We start from the raw sequence: 23,410 nt of genomic DNA, 5'->3' as shown, positions 1-23,410 counted from the left end.
GTTACAGTTACTAGTTACTTTATTTAAAAAGTAACTCAGTTACTTACACCAAAAAGTAATGCGTTACTGTGAAAAGTAACTATTTCTTCTTTTCTTCTTTTTTTTTAAGGCTCCAATTAATGCCCTGTTAGCCTTCATTTCAGTACTGTTATTGCACTGGAGAATAATACAATCTGTTGATCAACTTGACATGCATTTGCATCACTGAACTCAGAAAGCAATGTGGTCTACATACAACACACAAAGACAAAGATATGTTTCAAAGGGCCAATTTATTTCAGGCCAGAACAAATTGACAAACTATTTTAAATAGCTGCAACATAATGGCACTTTAACTTTTAAGTAGATAGGATCTTTGATCCAAGACACAACTTACATTTAACTAAAATGTCATTTTCTTTGTGTTCGACAAAAGAAAAGTATTGAGAATGTCTCCATGTTAAGAAACTCGACTTCTGGCTTCACCATGATGTCTTGTTAGTTGTTATGAGAGTAGCGTATGAGTGTGGCCCTTTAAGATATGACAGCATGTGAGGTGAGTGACGTCAGTGAGTGGGCGAGAGAGGTGAGGGAACGGCGACAGTGAGTGCGTGCAGGTGCTCGAGCTTGGTGGATGGCTGCGTCCAATAAAGTCACAAAGTTGCAACAAACCGCCGGCCTCGTTATTCACCCTCAGCTGTAAAGGCCCCCTTCCGGGTAAAGTCAATCAATGTCAATCAATCAATGTTTATTTATATAGCCCTAAATCACAAGTGTCTCAAAGGGCTGCACAAGCCACAACGACATCCTCGGCACAAAGCCCACATAAGGGCAAGGAAAAACTCACCCCAGTGGGACGTCGATGTGAATGACTATGAGAAACCTTGGAGAGGACCGCATATGTGGGTAACCCCCCCCCCCCCTCTAGGGGAGACCGAATGCAATGGATGTCGAGTGGGTCTGACATAATATTGTGAGAGTTCAGTCCATAGTGGATCCAACATAATAGTAAGAGTCCAGTCCATAGTGGGGCCAGCAGGACACCATCCCGAGCGGAGACGGGTCAGCAGCGCAGAGATGTTCCTAGCCAATGCACAGGCGAGTGGTCCACCCCGGGTCCCGACTCTGGACAGCCAGCACTTCATCCATGGCCACCGGACCTGTGCCCCCCCCTGCTCCCCCTCCCCCTAGCCCCCCTCCACAAGGAAGAGGGGAGCAGAGGAGAAAAGAAAAACGGCAGATCAACTGGTCTAAAAGAGGGGTCTATTTAAAGGCTAGAGTATACAAATGAGTTTTAAGATGGGACTTAAATGCTTCTACTGAGGTAGCATCTCTAATTGTTACCGGGAGGGCATTCCATAGTACTGGAGCCCCAATAGAAAACGCTCTATAGCCCGCAGACTTTTTTTGGGCTCTGGGAATCACTAATAAGCCGGAGTTCTTTGAACGCAGATTTCTTGCCGGGACATATGGTACAATACAATCAGCAAGATATGCTGGAGCTAGACCGTGTAGTATTTTATACGTAAGTAGTAAAACCTTAAAGTCACATCTTCGTGCACAGGAAGCCAGTGCAGGTGAGCCAGTATAGGCGTAATATGATCAAACTTTCTTGTTCTTGTCAAAAGTCTAGCAGCCGCATTTTGTACCAATTGTAATCTTTTAATGGGACACCCGAAAATAATACGTTACAGTAGTCGAGACGAGACGTAAAGTGAAGGTTGTTAGACCCGAAGTACATAGGCCCTGGAGGAACGTCTCCCCTGCGCTCCTCAACTACGGTCTGGGAGCCCCCACCCGGCCCCCACCCACACAAAGCACGCCTTTTCTTTTCCTTGTGACACAGAAGGACGACACCGCAGCGCTTCAATAAAACACACTCAGATCTTCTGGCAGATACTACATAAAAAATAACGTAAAATAACGCAGTAACGCTTCATGTAGTAACGGTAACTGAGTTACTGAATATAAAAAATAACGCGTTAGATTATTAGTTACCGCTGGAACTAACGGCGTTACACATATTTGCCAACCTTGAGACCTCCGATTTCGGGAGGTGAGGGTGCGTGGTCGGGTGTGGGGGGCGTGGTTGGGGGCGTGGTTAAGAGGGGAGGAGTATATTGACAGCTAGAATTCACCAAGTTAAGTATTTCATACATATATATATATATATATATATATATATATATATATATATACATCCTGAAAATATGCAAACAAAACTGTGTTTGGATAATTGATACTTCAAACTTGCATAAATAAATCTTAAGGAATATAACATAACTGGGGCGGTATAGCTCGGTTGGTAGAGCGGCCGTGCCAGCAACTTGAGGGTTGCAGGTTCGATCCCCGCTTCTGCCATCCTAGTCACTGCCGTTGTGTCCTTGGGCAAGACACTTTACCCACCTGCTCCCAGTGCCACCCACACTGGTTTAAATGTAACTTAGATATTGGGTTTCACTATGTAAAGCGCTTTGAGTCATTAGAGAAAAAGCGCTATATAAATATAATTCACTTCACTTCAACTTGGCTTCTGAGAGCTTCAAAATGTAATGAATAAAATGCTAAAGTTGTTGATAAACAAGCAATTATTTTAATAATTAAATATGGTCATTTTAAATGAATTATGATAATTTAAAATTAATTATTTCAAATATGTTTATTTTAATGTATAATTCTATGGCTGGATGTAATAAGGAGTCAGAAAAAATAAAAAATAAAAATACAATTAATTTTGATGTTTTTAGCTAAATATAGTGAAAATGTATTTAGTTTTTTGTTTTTTTAATAAATATATTTATTTTTAGGTAAGATAAACATAATAATACAATTTATCTCTAGTCTGGATGATTTAGTTCTTGTCACCCTGTTGTCCTCCCGTCATGAAAAAAGACTGTCCTCACTCAGGTCCGAAGGTAGCTGGAGGGGGCGTGGCCTCCAGCTCTGGCTGAAAATCGGGAGATTTTCGGGAGAATATTTGTCCCGGGAGGTTTTCGGGAGAGGCGCTGAATTTCGGGAGTCTCCCGGAAAATTCGGGAGGGTTGGCATGTATGGCGTTACAGTAACGCTAACGCGTTAGTCCCAACACTGATGACTTGTGACTTCACTTGGACTTGAGCCTTTTGACTTGACAAGACTTGCTACTTGCCCCAAAACCCAAAGATTAAAAAGTTATTCAGGAGCGCTCCGTATCTTTAATTGTGTATGTGTGTGTGTGTGTGTGTGTGCTGCCTTGTCAGTACAACATCCAATCAAATTACATCCACGTGGTTTTCATCCCACAGCATTCATCCAATCAAATTGCAGGACAACCAACGAAGAAGAGTTGTCAAACAACGCGCCAGTGAGGAAAAATGATGCCAAAGTTGGTTTCGTTCGGGTATAAAAACTACGACTTGGTCAACAAAAATCGAATCGCAGTATGCAAAACATGTGCTTTGAAGATTAGACGGAGACACCATTTCGTTCGACCTTTGAAGATGCACAAAGAAGGGTAAGTTTATTGGCTAAGTAACGTAACTTTTATTTGCTGTGTAGTTAAATCAGTGAGGCTGTAAACTCACTGCTAACTTCTAAGGGTACGCAGCATGGAGCGCTACCGCCTACTGGCGCTGACGAGACGCGGGGCCGCCATCTTGGAGTGGTGATCCGCTCCACTCGATGCAATTCATTTGGCAGGAGCAATGAACTGTCAGCGCATTTAATTCATCTTACCTCACTGAATACCACTGATTTTCACACGTTTTGTTGTCATACGTGTAGCTATGATAAAGGACACATGTTTTATTATTCATAGTTTGCTTAACAGTAATAGAATATTCTTATATGCTATAAGTGACCAGACGTCCGAGATCAAAACTGGGAATATAATCCCAGAGAAGGGGGGAAAAAACGGTCAGCTATTTTTAAGTTGAAGAAACAATATGATTAGGTTATATATACATGCGTATATTCTACATAAACAATGTATGAATACATTAGATATCTATATATCTTAGGGACTGTATCTCTGTTGCTGCAGAAGCAGAGAGTTTATTCTGTCTTGACACTTTGTATTGATACTTTGTATTACATTCTTCCCTTAAATTATCATGTTTAATGTTTTATATGTATTTTTTATGTCTGTCACTTTGGATAAAAGTCCCACACATTTCACGAAGGTGGGCTACACAAAATTGGGTTGGAAAAGCTAGACTAAATTTAGACTTGTATAGCCACTGTCCATCTGATTGTCTAGTTAGCTAACATATATTATGTATATTAGCATCTTTGTTTTCTACCTGTCAACTGTTAGTTTAGCATCTTTGTTTTCTACCTGTCAACTGGCAGTTTAGCGTCTTTGTTTTCTACTTGTCAACTGTCAGTTTAGCATCTTTGTTTTCTACCTGTCAACTGTCAGTTTAGCATCTTTGTTTTCTACCTGTCAACTGTCAGTTTAGCATCTTTGTTTTCTACCTGTCAACGGTCAGTTTAGCATCTTTGTTTTCTACCTGTCAACTGTCAGTTTAGCATCTTTGTTTTCTACCTGTCAACTGTCAGTTTAGCATCTTTGTTTTCTACCTGTCAACTGTCAGTTTAGCATCTTTGTTTTCTACCTGTCAACTGTCAGTTTAGCATCTTTGTTTTCTACCTGTCAACTGTCAGTTTAGCATCTTTGTTTTCTACCTGTCAACTGTCAGTTTAGCATCTTTGTTTTCTACCTGTCAACTGGCAGTTTAGCGTCTTTGTTTTCTACCTGTCAACTGTCAGTTTAGCATCTTTGTTTTCTACCTGTCAACTGTCAGTTTAGCATCTTTGTTTTCTACCTGTCAACTGTCAGTTTAGGCTGCTCGCCGGCTCATCACCACTTCAAGATGGCGGCCGAATTTCTCGCGTCACAGCAGCCAATGCTGCGTCTACTTATGGGCCAACCTCCCTTCCTACACGACCCTACTATGCCCCTGTGTGGTGAAACAGGTGTAATACAACATAGCTAAAAACCCGGATGTGCGTTACATACTGGAGAAGATCAAATAAACCGTGTTTAATATGAATGCATTAATATGATCACATGACGTGGATTAAAAACAACTGTTATAGTCACCTTTGAATTATTTCCAATGTTTGTAATGACGCACTTTGAAGGTGTGTCGTTTGCATGTCATGTTGGCCCCGCCCCCTGTGTCCTTCATTGTCTGCACCTTTCACTTCAGGCTGCAGAGTTGCATTCGAGATGTTTCTGCCGCTGCTGCTCGTCTTCGTGCCTCTAGTTCTGCTTCTGGTTCTGGTTGTGGTGCAGCACAAATACTGGACTCCAGTACCTGCTGGCATCAAGCAGCCTTGGAAGCTGCGGATGCTGCAACTTTCCTACTTTGTCGTCAGCACAGGGGTGACTTCTTTTTCCTTCTCAACTTTGCTCCTTTTTTACTCAACTACAGCTTCTCTGCTTTGTCGTCTTCAGCGGGGTGACTTAGCAGAAACATTTATTACAATAATATCTATTACAGCAACATTTATTACAATAATATTTATTTCAATAACATTTACTACAACAAAATATATTACAGTAACATTTATTGCAAAAACATTTACTACAACAAAATATATTACAGTAACATTTATTACAATAACATTTACTACAACAACATATATTAAAGTAATATTTATTACAATAAAAAAATTACATTTCTTACAGTAACATTTATTACAATAACATTTATTTTAGAAACATTTATTACAGCAACATTTATTACAATAACATTTATTTTAGAAACATTTATTACAGCAACATGTATTACAATAACATGTGTTACAGTAATATTTAATAAAAATAAATATTACAGCAACATTTATTAAAATAATATTTATTACAATAACAATTATTACACCAACATATATTACAGTAACATATATTCAAACATTTATTACAATAACATTTACTACAACATATATTACAGTAACATTTATTGCAATAACATTTATTACAACAACATATATTAAAGTAATATTTATTACAATAAGATTTTTTACAACATTTCTTACAGTAACATTTATTACAATAACATTTACTACAACAACATTTATTACTTATTATTATTTATTTTAGAAACATTTATTACAGCAACATTTATTACAATAACATTTATTTTAGAAACATGTATTACAGCAACATTTATTACAATAACATTTATTTTAGAAACATGTATTACAGCAACATTTATTACAATAACATGTGTTACAGAAATATTTAATTTTAAAAAATTTACAACAATATTTATTAAAATAATATTTATTACAATAACAATTATTACACCAACATCTATTACAGTAACCTATATTCAAACATTTATTACAATAACATGTATTACAATAACATTTACTACAACAACATATATTACCGAAACATTTATTATAATAACATTTACAACAACATATACTGCAGTAACATTTATTACAATAACATTTATTACAACAACATATATTAAAGTAATATTTATTACAATAAGATTGTTTTACAACATTTCTTACAGTAACATTTATTACAATAACATTTACTGCAACAACATTTATTACTTATTATTATTTATTTTAGAAACATTTATTACAGCAACATTTATTACAATAACATTTATTTTAGAAACATTTATTACAGCAACATTTATTACAATAACGTGTTACAGTAATATTTAATTAAAACATTTTTACAGCAATATTTATTAAAATAATATTTATTAAAATGACAATTATTACACCAACATCTATTACACTAACATATATTCAAACATATATTACAATAACATGTATTACAAAAACATTTACTACAACAACATATATTACCGAAACATTTATTACAATAACATTTACAACAACATATAATACAGTAACATTTATTACAATAACATTTATTACAACAACATATATTAAAGTAATATTTATTACAATAAGATTTTTTTGCAACATTTCTTACAGTAACATTTATTACAATAACATTTACTGCAACAACATTTATTACTTATTATTATTTATTTTAGAAACATTTAATACAGCAACATTTATTACAATAACATGTGTTACAGTAATATTTAATTTAAAAAAATTTACAGCAATATTTATTAAAATAATATTTATTACAATAACTATTATTACACCAACATCTATTACAGTAACATATATTCAAACATTTATTACAATAACATGTATTACAATAATATTTACTACAACAACATATATTACCGAAACATTTATTATAATAACATTTACAACAACATATACTACAGTAACATTTATTACAATAACATTTATTACAACAACATATATTAGAGTAATATTTATTACAATAAGATTGTTTTACAACATTTCTTACAGTAACATTTATTACAATAACATTTACTACAACATTTATTACTTATTATTATTTATTGTAGAAACATTTATTGCAGCAACATTTATTACAATAACATGTGTTACAGTAATATTTAATACAAAAAATATTACAGCAACATTTATTAAAATAATATTTATTACAATAACAATTATTAAACCAACATCTATTACACTAACATATATTCAAACATTTATTACAATAATATTTATTACAATAACATTTACTACAACAACATATATTGCCGAAACATTTATTACAGTAACATTTACTACAACATATATTAAAGTAATATTTATTACAATAACATTTTTTCTTACAGTAACATTTATTACAATAACATTTATTTTAGAAACATTTATTACAGCAACATTAATTACAATAACGTGTTACAGTAATATTTCTTTAAAAAAAATATTACAGCAACATTTATTAAAGTTACATTTATTACAATAATATGTATTACAATAACATTTATTACACCGGCATGTATTGCAGTAACATATATTCAAACAACATTTATTACAATAAAATGTATTACAATAATATTTATTATAATAACAATTATTACACCAAAGTGTACTACAGTAACATATATTGAAACAACATTTATTACAATACCATTTATCACAGCAACATTTTTTACAACATTTATAACAATAACATTTATTAAAATAACGTTTATTACAGCAACATTTGTTACAGCAGCATTTACTACAACAAAATAACATTTTTTACAACATTTCTTACAGTAACATTTATTACAATAACATTTATTTCAGAAATATTTATTACAATAAGATTTATTACAACATTTCTTACAGTAACATTTATTACAATAACATGTGTTACAGGAACATTTAATTAAAATTAAAATATTACAGCAACATTTATTACAATAATATTTATTACAATAACAATTATTACACCAACATTGATTACAATAACATTTATCACAGCAAAATGTATTACATTTATTAAAATAACATTTACTACAGCAATGTATATTGCAGCAAAATGTATTTTTGTAACATTTATTTTAGTAACAATTATAACAATAAAATGTTTCAAAGCAAAATGTATCACAGTAATATTTATTACAGCAACATTAATTACAGAAACAAGCTGACTCGTGTTCATTTTTGCTCATTTACTTCTTCAAACTCTCAGACGTCAGTGTTTTGGCACCATAGGGAAATATTAATAATAATGAAGATGTACATGTCTCTTATTAGAAAACATCAAAGTCAATAATGATTTTACATTCATGTGAGTTTATAATGTCTGTTTACTTTTGCCATATGTGAGTTTATAATGTTGTTTTACATTTGCCATATGTGAGTTTATAATGTTGTTTTACATTTGCCATATGTGAGTTTATAATGTTGTTTTACTTTTGCCATATGTGAGTTTATGATGTTGTTTTACTTTTGCCATATGTGAGTTTATAATGTCGTTTTACTTTTGCCATATGTGAGTTTATGATGTTGTTTTACTTTTGCCATATGTGAGTTTAGTGTGGAATGGGATTCTTGCAACAGGGCCTGGAGCTAAAGGTTAAAGGTTAATATCACCAGTGTTGAGCAACATGACACTCCTCCATTCAGTTTGAACACACACAATCAAAGTGTATTTGTATGGCACCTTACGACATCACAATGTGCTTAACAAGACAAACAGGTTAAAAAAGAAGTCAGAAGAGGGTAAAAAGAGGTCAGAAACAAAAAAAAAGCCCATATCGCGAAGCTCATGTTGTGTTTTACACTGCAGTATTTTTCAATGATTATTACGTATATCTAGCTTGTGTGCTATTCATACTTGCCAACCCTCCCGGATTTTCCGGGAGACTCCCGAAATTCAGCGCCTCTCCCGAAAAACTCCCGGGACAAATTTTCTCCCGAAAATCTCCCGAAATTCAGGCGGAGCTGCAAGCCACGCCCCCTCCAGCTCCATGCGGACCTGAGTGACGTCAGGTGCGCAACACCACGTAAATCGTTGGCCAACCAAAAAGTAACCCAAGTACGCTATAGCCAACATTCACCAGGAGATGGCAACAGACAAACATAGATCACTCTATTACATTCCTCCCCTTTTAGAAATGTATAGAAGTTACTCAAAATAAATAAACAACCCAACCAAAAAAATGCAGCAGCTCGATTAAAAAACTGTACTTAAGCCACATTCTTTTCTTTTTTTTTTAGTACTGAACTCTTAACCCTCATTTGTAAAAAAATAACATGCTTATTATACAAACAGTATTTGTACACCTTTAACACAGATTTTTATACTGTCTTCAGAGATTCCGTTTTTTTGGTGGTACTCGAAACCTTTCTGGGTACCTGCGAAAGGGTGTTCAACATGGTTAGAAAAATAGTAACAGAGAATAGAACAAGGATGGACAATTCAACCCTTAACTCAACAATGAGTAGATGAGTGTTATGTGTGTGTATATGTGTAAATAAATGAACACTGAAATTCAAGTATTTCTTTTATTTATATATATATATATATATATATATATATATATATAGCTAAAATTCACTGAAAGTCAAGTATTTCTTATATATATATATATATATATATATATATATATATATATATATATATATATATATATATATATATATATATATTAATACTTTCTTACTACTAATTCTAGCTGTAAATATACTCCTCCCCTCTTAGCCCCGCCCCAACCACACACCCCCACCCCCCACCTCCCGAAATCGGAGGTCTCAAGGTTGGCAAGTATGGTGCTATTGTGTGCTTATCTGTTGTGTAGCTGCTAGTTCCCAGTAGCCTTTAGCCTAGCATGTTTATCTTTTGAAATTGTGTGCTTATTGGAGGACATTAAAGGTGTTAACTGCATGGCTGTCTCGCTTTGCACACGTCAACATGCTGGCCTGCTGCCTGTATCGCACTGATATCAATTTGGGATGGTGAAAGTACAAAACCCAAAAGCAGTGAAGTTGTCACGTTGTGTAAATGGTAAATAAAAAGAGAATACAACAAATCCTTTTCAACTTATATTCAATTGAATATACTGCAAAGACAAGATATTTAATGTTCGAGCTGAGAAACTTTTTTTTTTTTGTTGCAAATAATCATTTACTTAGAATTTAATGGCAGCAACACACTGCAAAAAAGTTGTCACAGGAGCATGTTCACCACTGTGTTACATGGCCTTTCCTTTTAACAACACTCAGTAAATGTTTGGAAACTGAGGAGACACATTTTTGAAGCTTTTCAGGTAGAATTCTTTCCCATTCTTGCTTGATGTACAGCTTAAGTTGTTCAACAGTCCGGGGGTCTCCGTTGTGCTATTTTAGGCTTCATAATGCGCCACACATTTTCAATGGGAGACAGGTCTGGACTACAGGCAGGCCAGACTAGTACCCGCACTCTTTTACTATGAAGCCACGCTGTTGTAACACGTGACTTGGCAATGTCTTGCTGAAATAAGCAGGGGCGTCCATGATAACGTTGCTTGGATGGCAACATATGTTGCTCCAAAACCTGTATGTACCTTTCAGCATTAATGGTGCCTTCACAGATGTGTAAGTTACCCATGTCTTGGGCACTAATACACCCCCATACCATCACACATGCTGCCTTTTACACTTTGCGCCTATAACGGGGCGAGGATCACCACTTTGTCAACAAATGCGTGAGCAAATTGTTGAACAGTTTAAGAAAAACCTTTCTCAACCAGCTATTTCAAGGAATTTAGGGATTTCACCATCTACGGTCCGTAATATCATCAAAGGGTTCAGATAATCTGGAGAAATCACTGCACGTAAGCAGCTAAGCCCGTGACCTTCGATCCCTCAGGCTGTACTGCATCAACAAGCGACATCAGTGTGTAAAGGATATCACCACATGGGCTCAGGAACACTTCAGAAACCCACTGTCAGTAACTACAGTTGGTCGCTACATCTATAAGTGCAAGTTAAAACTCTCCTATGCAAGGCGAAAACCGTTTATCAACAACACCCAGAAACGCCGTCGGCTTCGCCGGGCCTGAGCTCATCCAAGATGGACTGATTCGAAATGGAAAAGTGTTCTGTGGTCTGACGAGTCCACATTTCAAATTGTTTTTGGAAACTGTGGACGTCGTATCCTCCGGACCAAAGAGGAAAAGAACCATCCGGATTGTTCTAGGCGCTAAGTGTAAAAGCCAGCATGTGTGATGGTATGGGGGTGTATTAGTGCCCAAGACATGAGTAACTTACACATCTGTGAAGGCGCCATTAATGCTGAAAGGTACATACAGGTTTTGGAGCAACATATGTTGCCATCCAAGCAACTTTACCATGGACGCCCCTGCTTATTTCAGCAAGACAATGCCAAGCCACGTGTTACACCAACCTGTAAAAGAGTGTGGGTACTAGACTGGCCTGCCTGTAGTCCAGACCTGTCTCCCATTGAAAATGTGTGGCGCATTATGAAGCCTAAAATACCACAATGGAGACCCCCGGACTGTTGAACAACTTAAGCTGTACATCAAGCAAGAATGGGAAAGAATTCCACCTGAGAAGCTTCAAAAATGTGTATCCTCAGTTCCCAAACGTTTACTGAGTGTTGTTAAAAGGAAAGGCCATGTAACACAGTGGTGAACATGCCCTTTCCCAACTACTTTGGCACGTGTTGCAGCCATGAAATTCCAAGTTAATTAAAGCTGCAAGCAGCATTGCTCGGGCCCGCATATTTGGCAGGTGCTAGTGTCCCAATACTTTTGTTCAGTTTTCGTCATAAGTGTCCCAATACTTTTGTCTACTTTTAGTCCGAATTGTCCCAATACTTTTGTTTAGTGTACCTACCTTGTCTGCATTGTGTGGGCACGCTGGTGCTTCCTGCTTTTAAGCAGCCTTCTTGAAAAAACAGCAGCGTCAGCGCGAGCGGCTCTTTGAAGGGTCATAAAATCAAAACCGGAGCCGGTATTAAAACTCTTTCGATAACTTTTAATCAAAAGGGTCGGCGTGGCGCAGTGGAAGAATGGCCGTGCGCGGCCCGAGGGTCCCTGGTTCAATCCCCACCTAGTACCAACCTCGTCATGTCCGTTGTGTCCTGAGCAAGACACTTCACCCTTGCTCCTGAAGGGTGCTGGTTTGCACCTTGCATGGCAGCTCCCTCCATCAGTGTGTGAATGTGTGTGTGAATGGGTAAAATGTGAAAGTAGTGTCAAAGCGCTTTGAGTACCTTGAAGGTAGAAAAGCGCTATACAAGTACAACCCATTTATCATTTAAGGGTTCAATCTCTCTCCTGTGTTAGTTTGAAGCCGAAACAACAAACACGCTCAGAGGAGATAATGTTTGAAGAAAGGTGACCGGTTTTTACAAAAATGTTGTGTTGAAGGGGGAATAGCAAGCTTCTTGTAGATTTTTGCTGGGGGTTGTCAATTTATGAAATGTAGGTCTAAGTGAGACCTACGGAGAGGATTTTGTTTCATGTCTCTCCGACCTTCCCAGTGGGAGTTACAGGCAGTTTTGTCATTTTTTTCTTCCGAGGAGCAGTTTTTTCTCCGTTTTATTCAAAAATTGCTCTAGAGCGCAATTTTTTAAATTTGGGGTTAGGTTTTTTTATTAGATCACAATTTTTGCCAGTCCTGATGTGTGCGTTCAGTTTGGTGAGTTTTGAAGCGTGTTAAGGGGGTCAAATTACAGCTCAAAAAGGCAAAAGTGACTGTTTTTAGTACTTTTTTGTCTTGAAGGGGGAATTGCCAACTTCCTGTTGATTTTTGCCCGAGGATATACAATTATGAAAACTAGGTCTAAGTCAAACCTACATAGAGGTTTTTGTTTCATGTCTCTCCGACCTTCCTAGTGGGAGTTACAGGCAGTCTAGTTTTTTCTTTTCCTAGGGGGCGCTAGAGCGCAATTTTGAGTTTTGGGGTTCGGTTTTTTTATTAAAAGACAATTTTTGCGGCGGAAGAATAATAATAAAGAAAGAATAAAACCTTACAAATTCAATAGGTCCTTATGTCCCATTGCATAAGGACTCCCTGTGGGAGTCCTTATGCAATGGGCCATGCGGGCCCTAATTATTATTTGCATAAAAAAATAAAGTTTATGAGTTTGAACATCAAATATGTTGTCTTTGTAGTGCATTCAATTGAATATGGGTTGAAAAGGATTTGCAAATCATTGTATTCCGTTTATATTTACACAATTTCCCAACTCATATGGAAACGGGGTTTGTAGAATAAATGTGTGATTGCAATAAAAATATGAGTAATATTTAAAATGATCTTCCAGGCCTTCCTGTTGGAGTGCGTGGGCGTGGGCCACCACATCACGTTACTTCGATGGTATTTCAATGGAGTGGAGCGCATCATGAAGAACTTGACGTCCGAGCAGGACAAGAAGGTCTTGAGGGTCAGCGACGTGACGTTCGACGGCGTCCCCGTGCGAGTTTACGAGCCCCGTGGCGGCGAGGAGCGTGGTCTGAAGAGAGGCCTGCTGTACTTGCACGGTGGAGGCTGGACTTACGGCAGCGCCAGTAAGTTCCTCGCTTTGGACTTCCTGTGCAGGCCGGTTAATGAAATAATGTATTTTTTGTTGGATAACAGAGGAAGGTTCCTGCGACGCAAACAACAGAATGACCGCCAAGCAGCTCCACGCCGTTTTGGTCTCCGTGGAGTAAGTCCGAGTCCCGCTGGAAGACCTCACGTTTAGATACGTTCAAGTCCTACCGTGTTGTCCTTTCAGGTATGGTCTTTATCCGGAGGTACAATTTCCCACGCAGTATCTGGACTGCCTCGCCGCCGCCAAGCACTTCCTGTCGCCGGAGGTGCTCGCCGAGTACGGCGTGGACCCGTGTCGTGTGGGCGTGTCTGGTGACAGCGCGGGCGGAAACCTGGCGGCAGCAGTTGCTCAAGAGGTACGCGGGAATTGAACCATGGAGCAGTCTATGGTGCACTATTATGAGGACTACCATTAAAAGCTATTTATAATTCTAGAACTTTTTACAAAACCCAAAAGCAGTGACGTTGTCACGTTGTGTAAATGCATACTTGCCAACCCTCCCGAATTTTCCGGGAGACTCCCGAAATTCAACGCCTCTCCGAAAACCTCCCGGGACAAATATTCTCCCGAAAATCTCCCGATTTTCAGCCGGAGCTGGAGGGGGCGTGGCCTCCATGCGGACCTGAGTGAGGACAGCCTTTTTTTATGATGGGAGGACAACAGGGTGACAAGAACTAAATCATCCAGACATAAATTGTATTATTATGTTTATCTTACCTAAAATAAATATATTTATTAATTAAAAAAACAAAACATTTTTACTATATTTTACTATATTTTGCTAAAAACATCAAAATTAATTGTATTTTTATTTGTATTTTTTCTGACTCCTTAATACATCCAGCCATAGAATTATACATTAAAATAAACATTGGAAATAATTAATTTTAAATTATCATAATAATTCATTTAAAATAACCATATTTAATTATTAAAATAATTGCTTCTTTATCAACAACTTTAGGATTTTATTCATTACATTTTGAAACTCTCAGAAGCCAAGTTATGTTATATTCCTTAAGATTTATTTATGCAAGTTTGAAGTATCAATTATCTAAACACAGTTTTGTTTGCATATTTTCAGGATGTAGATATATATAAATGATAAATGATAAATGGGTTGTACTTGTATAGCGCTTTTCTACCTTCTAGGTACTCAAAGCGCTTTGACACTACTTCCACATTTACCCATTCACACACACATTCACACACTGATGGAGGGAGCTGCCATGCAAGGCGCTAACCAGCACCCATCAGGAGCAAGGGTGAAGTGTCTTGCTCAGGACACAACGGACATGACGAGGTTGGTACTAGGTGGGGATTGAACCAGTGACCCTCGGGTTGCGCACGGCCACTCTCCCACTGCGCCGCGCCGTCCCCACATATTGTACATATATATATATATATATATATATATATATATATATATATATATATATATATGTATATATATATATATGTATATATATATATATATATATATATATATATATATATATATATATATATATGTATGTATGTATGTATGTATGTATGTATGTATGTATGTATGTATATATATATATATATATATATATATATATATATATATATATATATATATATATATATATATATATATATATAACACACGTTGAGGAATGCTCATCAAAGACTTATTTGGAACATCCCACAGGTGAACAGGTTTTTGCAATGTGTTGCTGCCATTAAATTCTAAGTTAATGATTATTTGCAAAAAAAAAAACGTTTCTCAGTGTGAACATGAAAAATCTTGTCTTTGCAGTCTATTCAATTGAATATAAGTTGAAAAGGATTTTCAAATCCTCGTATACTCTTTTTATTTACCATTTACACTGGTTTTGGGTTTTATACAAGAATCATCTCTTATGCTTTCTTTATAGGAGGAGAAGATAATAATAATATTAATAATAATAGATAGATTTTATTTGTAAAAAGCACTTTACATTGAGGAAACAACCTCAAAGTGCTGCAGTGTATTAAAAAAAATAAAAATAAAAATATAATAAAAAATAAAAAAAAATAAAAATTAGAACAGCCAAATAGCTAAAACTAGTATGCATATATCTAAAACAGGCTTTTTTTTTAAAAGAGGGATTTTTAAGCCTTTTTTAAAAGTATCCACAGTCTGTGGTGCCCTCGGGTGGTCAGGGAGAGCGTTCCACAGACTGGGAGCGGCGGAGCAGAAATAAATATCTTGTCTTTGCAGTCTATTCAATTGAATATAAGTTGAAAAGGATTTTCGAATCATCGTATACTTTTTTATTTACCATTTACACAACGTGACAACTTCACTGGTTTGGGGTTTTATACAAGAATCATCTCTTATGCTTTCTTTATAGGAGGACAAGATAATAATAATAATAATAATAATATTAATAATAATAATAGACTTTATTTGTAAAAAGCACTTTACATTGAGGAAACAACCTCAAAGTGCTACAGTGTATTAAAAAAACTAAAAATATAATAAAAAAATAAATTAAAATAAAAACTAGAACAGCCAAATAGCTAAAACTAGTATGCATATATCTAAAACAGGCTTTTTTTTTTTTTTAAAGAGGGGTTTTTAAGCCTTTTTTAAAAGTATCCACAGTCTGTGGTGCCCTCAGGTGGTCACGGAGAGCGTTCAACAGACTGGGAGCGGCGGAGCAGAAATAAATATCTTGTCTTTGCAGTCTATTCAATTGAATATAAGTTGAAAAGGATTTTCAAATCATCGTATACTCTTTTTATTTACCATTTACACAACGTGCTAACTTCACTGGTTTTGGGTTTTATACAAGAATCATCTCTTATGCTTTTTTTATAGGAGGAGAAGATAATGATAATAATAATAATATTAATAATAATAGATATATTTTATTTGTAAAAAGCACTTTACATTGAGGAAACAACCTCAAAGTGCTACAGTGTATTAAATAAATATATATATATATATATAATAAAAAATAAATTAAAATAAAAACTAGAACAGCCAAATAGCTAAAACTAATATGCATACATCTAAAACAGGCTTTTTTTTTTTTTTTAAAGAGGGGTTTTTAAGCCTTTTTTAAAAGAATCCACAGTCTGTGGTGCCCTCAGGGGGTCAGGGAGAGCGTTCCACAGACTGGGAGCGGCGGAGCAGAAATAAATATCTTGTCTTTGCAGTCTATTCAATTGAATATAAGTTGAAAAGGATTTGCAAATCATCGTATACTCTTTTTATTTACCATTTACACAACGTGCTAACTTCACTGCTTTTGGGTTTTATACAAGAATCATCTCTTATGCTTTCTTTATAGGAGGAGAAGATATTAGCTTTGATATTTCCCTCCAAACATATTCATATTTCTACTTTTTGGAACACGTTTGCTCTCACAGATCTCCGGCGATGACAACACGAGCGTGAAATTCAGCGTGCAGGCGTTGATCTACCCGGCGCTCCAAGCTGTGGACTTCAACACGCCCTCTTATCGGCAGAACCGAGACGTGCTGATGCTCTCCAGGTCGCTCATGGTGGACTTCTGGCTGCAGTACCTCGGCCAGGACCGCTCCTTCAAGGACCACTTCCTGTCCAACCGCCACCAGGCAGCCGTGTTGCCGCAGCTCAGGGCGCGCGTCGACTGGACCGCCCTCCTGCCGCCCAAGTACAAGGACGGCCACGAGCTCCTTTCGCCGCACGGCCAAACACCAAGCGAGAGGCTGGGGGCGTCGGGTCTGCAGGATGTACGTGCGGCGCCCCTGCTGGCGAGCTCGGAGGCGCTGGCCAGGTGCCCTCGGGCGTACGTGGTGACGTGCGAGTACGACGTGCTGAGAGACGACGGGCTCATGTACGCACGCCGCTTGAAGGACGCGGGCGTGGCGGTGACGGCCGACCATTACGAGGACGGCTTTCACGGGTGCTTCACCCTCACCTTGGTTCCTTTCCGCTTTGACTTGGGAGTGAAGACGTTCAGACGTTACATTCGTTGGCTCCATGACAACTTGTAAACTAATACAACTAAAAACAATACAATGGTTTGCAAATCCTTTTCAACTTATATTCAATTAAATAAACTGCAAAGACAAGATATTTATTTACTTTTTCATTTTTTTCATTTTTTCATTAACTTAGAATTTAATGGCAGCAACACATTGCAAAAAAGTTGGCACAGGGGCATGTTCACCACTGTGTTACATGGCCTTTCCTTTTAACAACACTCAGTAAACGTTTGGGAACTGAGGAGACCAATTTTTGAAGCTTTTCAGGTGGAATTATTTCCCATTCTTGCTTGATGTACAGCTTAAGTTGTTCAACAGGCAGGCCAGTCTAGTACTCGCACTCTTTTACTATGAAGCCAGGTTGATGTAACACGTGGCTTGGCATTGTCTTGCTGAAATAAGCAGGGGCGTCCATGAAAGAGACGTTGCTTGGATGGTGTTGCGTCAGACCAGTTCTTCCTCCCAGGGAACCTAAGTTACTGGTCAATCCCAAGTTATTTCGATGACATATATGCTGAGTAAGAAGGACCATCAAGACAGAATAGGAATATTTTCAAGCTTTACTAAAGCTTTAGGAGATCATCTTAACCAATACATTCATATCGGCTACTCTAGTTGATCTGACATTCAAACGGAAAAGCCCATGCCTTGCATTCAAAGAACGCCCCCCTCTGTCCCCCTCACAACACTGATAAGGAAGAGAGTGGGGGTTGTATTTCACATTCCAAGGTTAAGACACTAAACAGGCCTCTGAAGACAAGAGAAACTGGTAGAATATACAAAGGAAAAGTACTAGCTGATCCAAACATGGCTATGAATAAAGAAAGAACTCTTAAACATGTATACATTCTTCACAATGGCAACATATGTTGCTCCATAACCTGTATGTACCTTTCAGCATTAATGGTGCCTTCACAGATGTGTAAGTTACCCATGTCTTGGGTACTAATACACCCCCATACCATCACAGATGCTGGCTTTTGAACTTTGCGCCTAGAACAATCCGGATGGTTCTTTTCCTCTTTGGTCCGGAGGACACGACATCCACAGTTTCCAAAAACAATTCAACAAAATGTGGACTCGTCAGACCATAGAATACTTTTCCACTTTGCATCAGTCCATCTTAGATGAACTCGGGCCCAGGGAAACCGGCAGCGTTTCTGGGTGTTGTTGATAAATGGCTTTGGCTTTGCATAGTAGAGTTTTAACTTGCACTTACAGATCAATCAATCAATCAATCAATCATGCGCGACACCATTGATAGTATAGCACCGCTAAAGCTAAAAAGAGCCCCTAAAAGGCGCACCCCATGGTTTACAGAAGAAACTAGAGACCATAAATTATCGTGTAGAAAGCTGGAACGCAAATGGCGTGCTACTAAACTTGAGGTTTTCCATCAAGCATGGAGTGATAGTTTAATAACTTATAAACACATGCTTACCTTAGCTACAGCTAAATATTACTCAAATCTCATCCACCTCAACAAAAATGATCCTAAATTTTTGTTTAGTACAGTAGCATCGCTAACCCAACAAGGGACTCCTCCCAGTAGCTCCACCCACTCGGCAGATGATTTTATGAATTTCTTTAATAAGAAAATTGAACTCATTAGAAAGGAGATTAAAGACAACGCATCCCAGCTACAACTGGGTTCTATTAACACAGATACGACTGTATCTACGACGGATACTGCCCTCCAAAATTGTTTCTCTCTCTTTGATGAAATAACATTAGAGGAATTGTTAAGATGTGTTAATGGGACAAAACAAACAACATGTTTACTTGACCCATTTCCTGGGAAACTTATCAAGGAGCTTTTTGCATTATTAGGTCCATCAGTGCTAAATATTATAAACTTATCACTTTCCTCTGGCACTGTTCCCCTAGCATTCAAGAAAGCGGTTATTCATCCTCTGCTCAAAAGACCTAACCTCGATGGTAAACTACCGGCCGGTATCCCACCTTCCGTTTATCTCGAAAATCCTCGAAAAAATTGTCGCACAGCAGCTAAATGAACACTTAGTGTCTAACAATCTCTGTGAACCTTTTCAATCCGGTTTCAGGGCAAATCACTCTACGGAGACAGCCCTCGCAAAAATGACTAATGATCTACTGCTAACGATGGATTCTGATGCGTCATCCATGTTGCTGCTTCTTGATCTTAGCGCTGCTTTCGATACCGTCGATCATAACATTTTATTAGAGCGTATCAAAACACGTATTGGTATGTCAGACTTTGCCTTGTCGTGGTTTAACTCTTATCTTACTGACAGGATGCAGTGCGTCTCCCATAATAATGTGACCTCGGACTATGTTAAGGTAACGTGCGGAGTTCCTCAGGGTTCGGTTCTTGGCCCTGCACTCTTTAGTATTTACATGCTGCCGCTAGGCGACATCATACGCAAATACGGTGTTAGCTTTCATTGTTATGCTGATGACAGCCAACTCTACATGCCCCTAAAGCTGACCAACACGCCGGATTGTAGTCAGCTGGAGGCGTGTCTTAATGAAATTAAACAATGGATGTCCGCTAACTTCTTGCAACTCAACGCCAAGAAAACGGAAATGCTGATTATCGGTCCTGCTAAACACCGACATTTATTTAATAATACCACCTTAACATTTGACAACCAAACAATTACACAAGGCGAATCAGTAAAGAATCTGGGTATTATCTTCGACCCAACTCTCTCCTTTGAATCACACATTAAGAGTGTTACTAAAACGGCCTTCTTTCATCTCCGTAATATCGCTAAAATTCGTTCCATTTTATCCACTAGCGACGCTGAGATCATTATTCATGCGTTCGTTACGTCTCGTCTCGATTACTGTAACGTATTATTTTTGGGTCTCCCTATGTCTAGTATTAAAATATTACAGTTGGTACAAAATGCGGCTGCTAGACTTTTGACAAGAACAAGAAAGTTTGATCATATTACGCCTATACTGGCTCACCTGCACTGGCTTCCTGTGCACTTAAGATGCGACTTCAAGGTTTTACTACTTATGTATAAAATACTACACGGTCTAGCTCCGTCCTATCTTGCTGATTGTATTGTACCATATGTCCCGGCAAGAAATCTGCGTTCAAAGAACTCCGGCTTATTAGTGATTCCCAGAGCCCAAAAAAAGTCTGCGGGCTATAGAGCGTTTTCTATTCGGGCTCCAGTACTATGGAATGCCCTCCTGGTAACAGTTAGAGATGCTATCTCAGTAGAAACATTTAAGTCCCATCTTAAAACTCATTTGTATACTCTAGCCTTTGAATAGCCCCCTTTTTTTAGACCAGTTGATCTGCCGTTTCTTTTCTTTTCTCCTCTGCTCCCCCCTATCCTTGTGGAGGGGGAGACACTCAGGTCCGGTGGCCATGGATGGGGTGCTGGCTGTCCAGAGTCGGGACCCGGGGTGGACCGCTCGCCTGTGTATCGGTTGAGAACATCTCTGCGCTGCTGACCCGTCTCCGCTCGGGATGGTTTCCTGCTGACCCCACTGTGGACTGGACTCGTACTGTTATGCTGGATCCACTATGGACTGGACTCCCACAATATTATGTCAGACCCACTCGACATCCATTGCATTCGGTCTCCCTAGAGAGGGGGGTTACCCACATATGCGGTCCTCTCCAAGGTTTCTCATAGTCATTCACATCGACGTCCCACTGGGGTGAGTTTTTCCTTGCCCTTATGTGGGCTCTGTACCGAGGATGTCGTTGTGGCTTGTGCAGCCCTTTGAGACACTTGTGATTTAGGGCTATATAAATAAACATTGATTGATTGATTGATTGAAAAATGTGTCTCCTCAGTTCCCAAACATTTACTGAGTGTTGTTAAAAGGAAAGGCCATGCAGCACAGTGGTAAAAATGCCTCTGTGCCAACTTTTTAGCAATGTTTTGCTGCCATTAAATTCAAATTAATGATTATTTGCAAAAAAAATATTGTTTCTTAATTCGAATATGAAATATCTTGTCTTTGCAGTCTATTCAATTGAATATAAGTTGAAAAGGATTTGCAAATCATTGTATTCTCTTTTTATTTACCATTTACACAACGTGCCAACTTCACTGGTTTTGTGTCCTGTAATAATTTGCTAGTCTGGAGGCACCCTTGTGGTCTATTTATTTAGGCTTGGCCACTGAATAACTGAATGTTTGCTGACACACAACACTCTAGAAACATGTGCATCACATGGCAACAGACAATACAACTCATCAGACATTTAGCATCATAAAAAAACCCAGCTGGTGGTGGTCTTCAATGTCGCTTTGATGGAAACACATTGACACAATATTCATTTCTTATTGACACAATATTCATTTCTTATTTTCACAATTTATTAGGCAAACTCGGCTCTTTGACCACACAAAACATTGCGTTTTCAAAGTGCTTCACATGGTTAAAATACAAACAGTATGATCAAAAACAAGCATATTTGAACAGAAACGTAGCAAAACTAAATAATAAATATGATAATTTTTTTAAAATAATATATTAAACCAGATATTTCCTGGGGAAATTTTGATGGGCCTACTATCTGTTCCCTGGACATTTGGCCTCTGGTACTTTTAAGATGGTCCCCTACAACATACTTGCCAACCTTGAGACCTCCGATTTCGGGAGGTGGGGGGTGGGGGGTGGGGGCGTGGCTAAGAGGGGAGGAGTATATCTACAGCATACTAAGTCAAGTATTTCATATATATATATATATATATATATATATATATATATATATATATATATATATATATATATATATATATATATATATATATATATATATATATATATATATATATAAAATAAATACTTGAATTTCAGTGTTCATTTATTTACACATATACACACACATAACACTCATCTACTCATTGTTGAGTTAAGGGTTGAATTGTCCATCCTTGTTCTATTTGTCACTATTTTTCTAACCATGCTGAACGCCCTCACTGATGATGCATTGCTTTGTGGCACGCAAAAAGTGCTTTCATCAAATGCACTAGATGGCAGTATTGTCCTGTTTAAGAGTGTCACAACATTGCTGTTTATGGCAGACGAACTGCTTTATGGTAGACAAAATGCTGTTGTTGTGTGTTGTTGCCGCGCTGGGAGGACGTTAATGAAACTGCCTAACAATAAACCCACATAAGAAACCAAGAACTCGCCCTCGATCATTCTACAGTTATAACGTGATTGGGCAGGTATGCTTGTTTATATTGTGTGTCTGAATTTCGGGAGATTTTCGGGAGAAAATTTGTTCCGGGAGGTTTTCGGGAGAGGCGCTGAATTTCGGGAGTCTCCCGGAAAATCCGGGAGGGTTGGCAAATATGCACTACAATCAAAGGGGATTTATTTGATCAATTGGGCGTAACAATCGGCATAAAGAGCAGACCCAACCTACGCCCGTCAGCTCACACTACATTCTACAGTCCAGTAGGGGGCGGAATGAAGCTTTCAAGCCATGATTGCAAAACGACAGTAAGACGAAGAATAAAACGCGCCGGTTGCGTGTTTCTCTCGCGAGATCTGACAACGCTGCGTGGTTTGGAACAAGACAAGGGAAAAGCAAAATGG

The 23,410-nt window shown here is 37.6% G+C and overlaps 1 protein-coding gene across 1 annotated transcript; it reads left to right on the top strand.

Moving 5' to 3' along the window:
* Window positions 1-5,171: 5,171 nt before the first annotated feature.
* Window positions 5,172-19,104, top strand: LOC133611329 (neutral cholesterol ester hydrolase 1-like). The gene is made up of 5 exons (XM_061968032.2): window positions 5,172-5,347; window positions 13,595-13,838; window positions 13,909-13,978; window positions 14,048-14,219; window positions 17,249-19,104. Exons 1-5 carry the CDS (start codon window positions 5,192-5,194, stop codon window positions 17,855-17,857), a joined length of 1,251 nt encoding a protein of 416 aa, XP_061824016.2. The 5' UTR covers window positions 5,172-5,191; the 3' UTR covers window positions 17,858-19,104.
* The last annotated feature ends 4,306 nt before the right edge of the window (window positions 19,105-23,410 follow it).

This window comes from Nerophis lumbriciformis, linkage group LG08, assembly GCF_033978685.3.
Source record: "Nerophis lumbriciformis linkage group LG08, RoL_Nlum_v2.1, whole genome shotgun sequence".
Classification (NCBI taxonomy): domain Eukaryota; kingdom Metazoa; phylum Chordata; class Actinopteri; order Syngnathiformes; family Syngnathidae; genus Nerophis; species Nerophis lumbriciformis.
The sequence above is the reverse complement of the archived record's forward strand: the minus strand, read 5'-3'. Positions and strand labels throughout refer to the sequence as shown.

Coding starts and splice junctions, on each gene's coding strand:
- LOC133611329 (XM_061968032.2), top strand. CDS start 5,192: ATGTTTCTGCCGCTGCTGCTCGTCTTCGTGCCTCTAGTTCTGCTTCTG. Junction 13,839..13,908: donor CTGGACTTACGGCAGCGCCA/GTAAGTTCCTCG, acceptor GTTGGATAACAG/AGGAAGGTTCCTGCGACGCA. Junction 14,220..17,248: donor CGGCAGCAGTTGCTCAAGAG/GTACGCGGGAAT, acceptor TTGCTCTCACAG/ATCTCCGGCGATGACAACAC.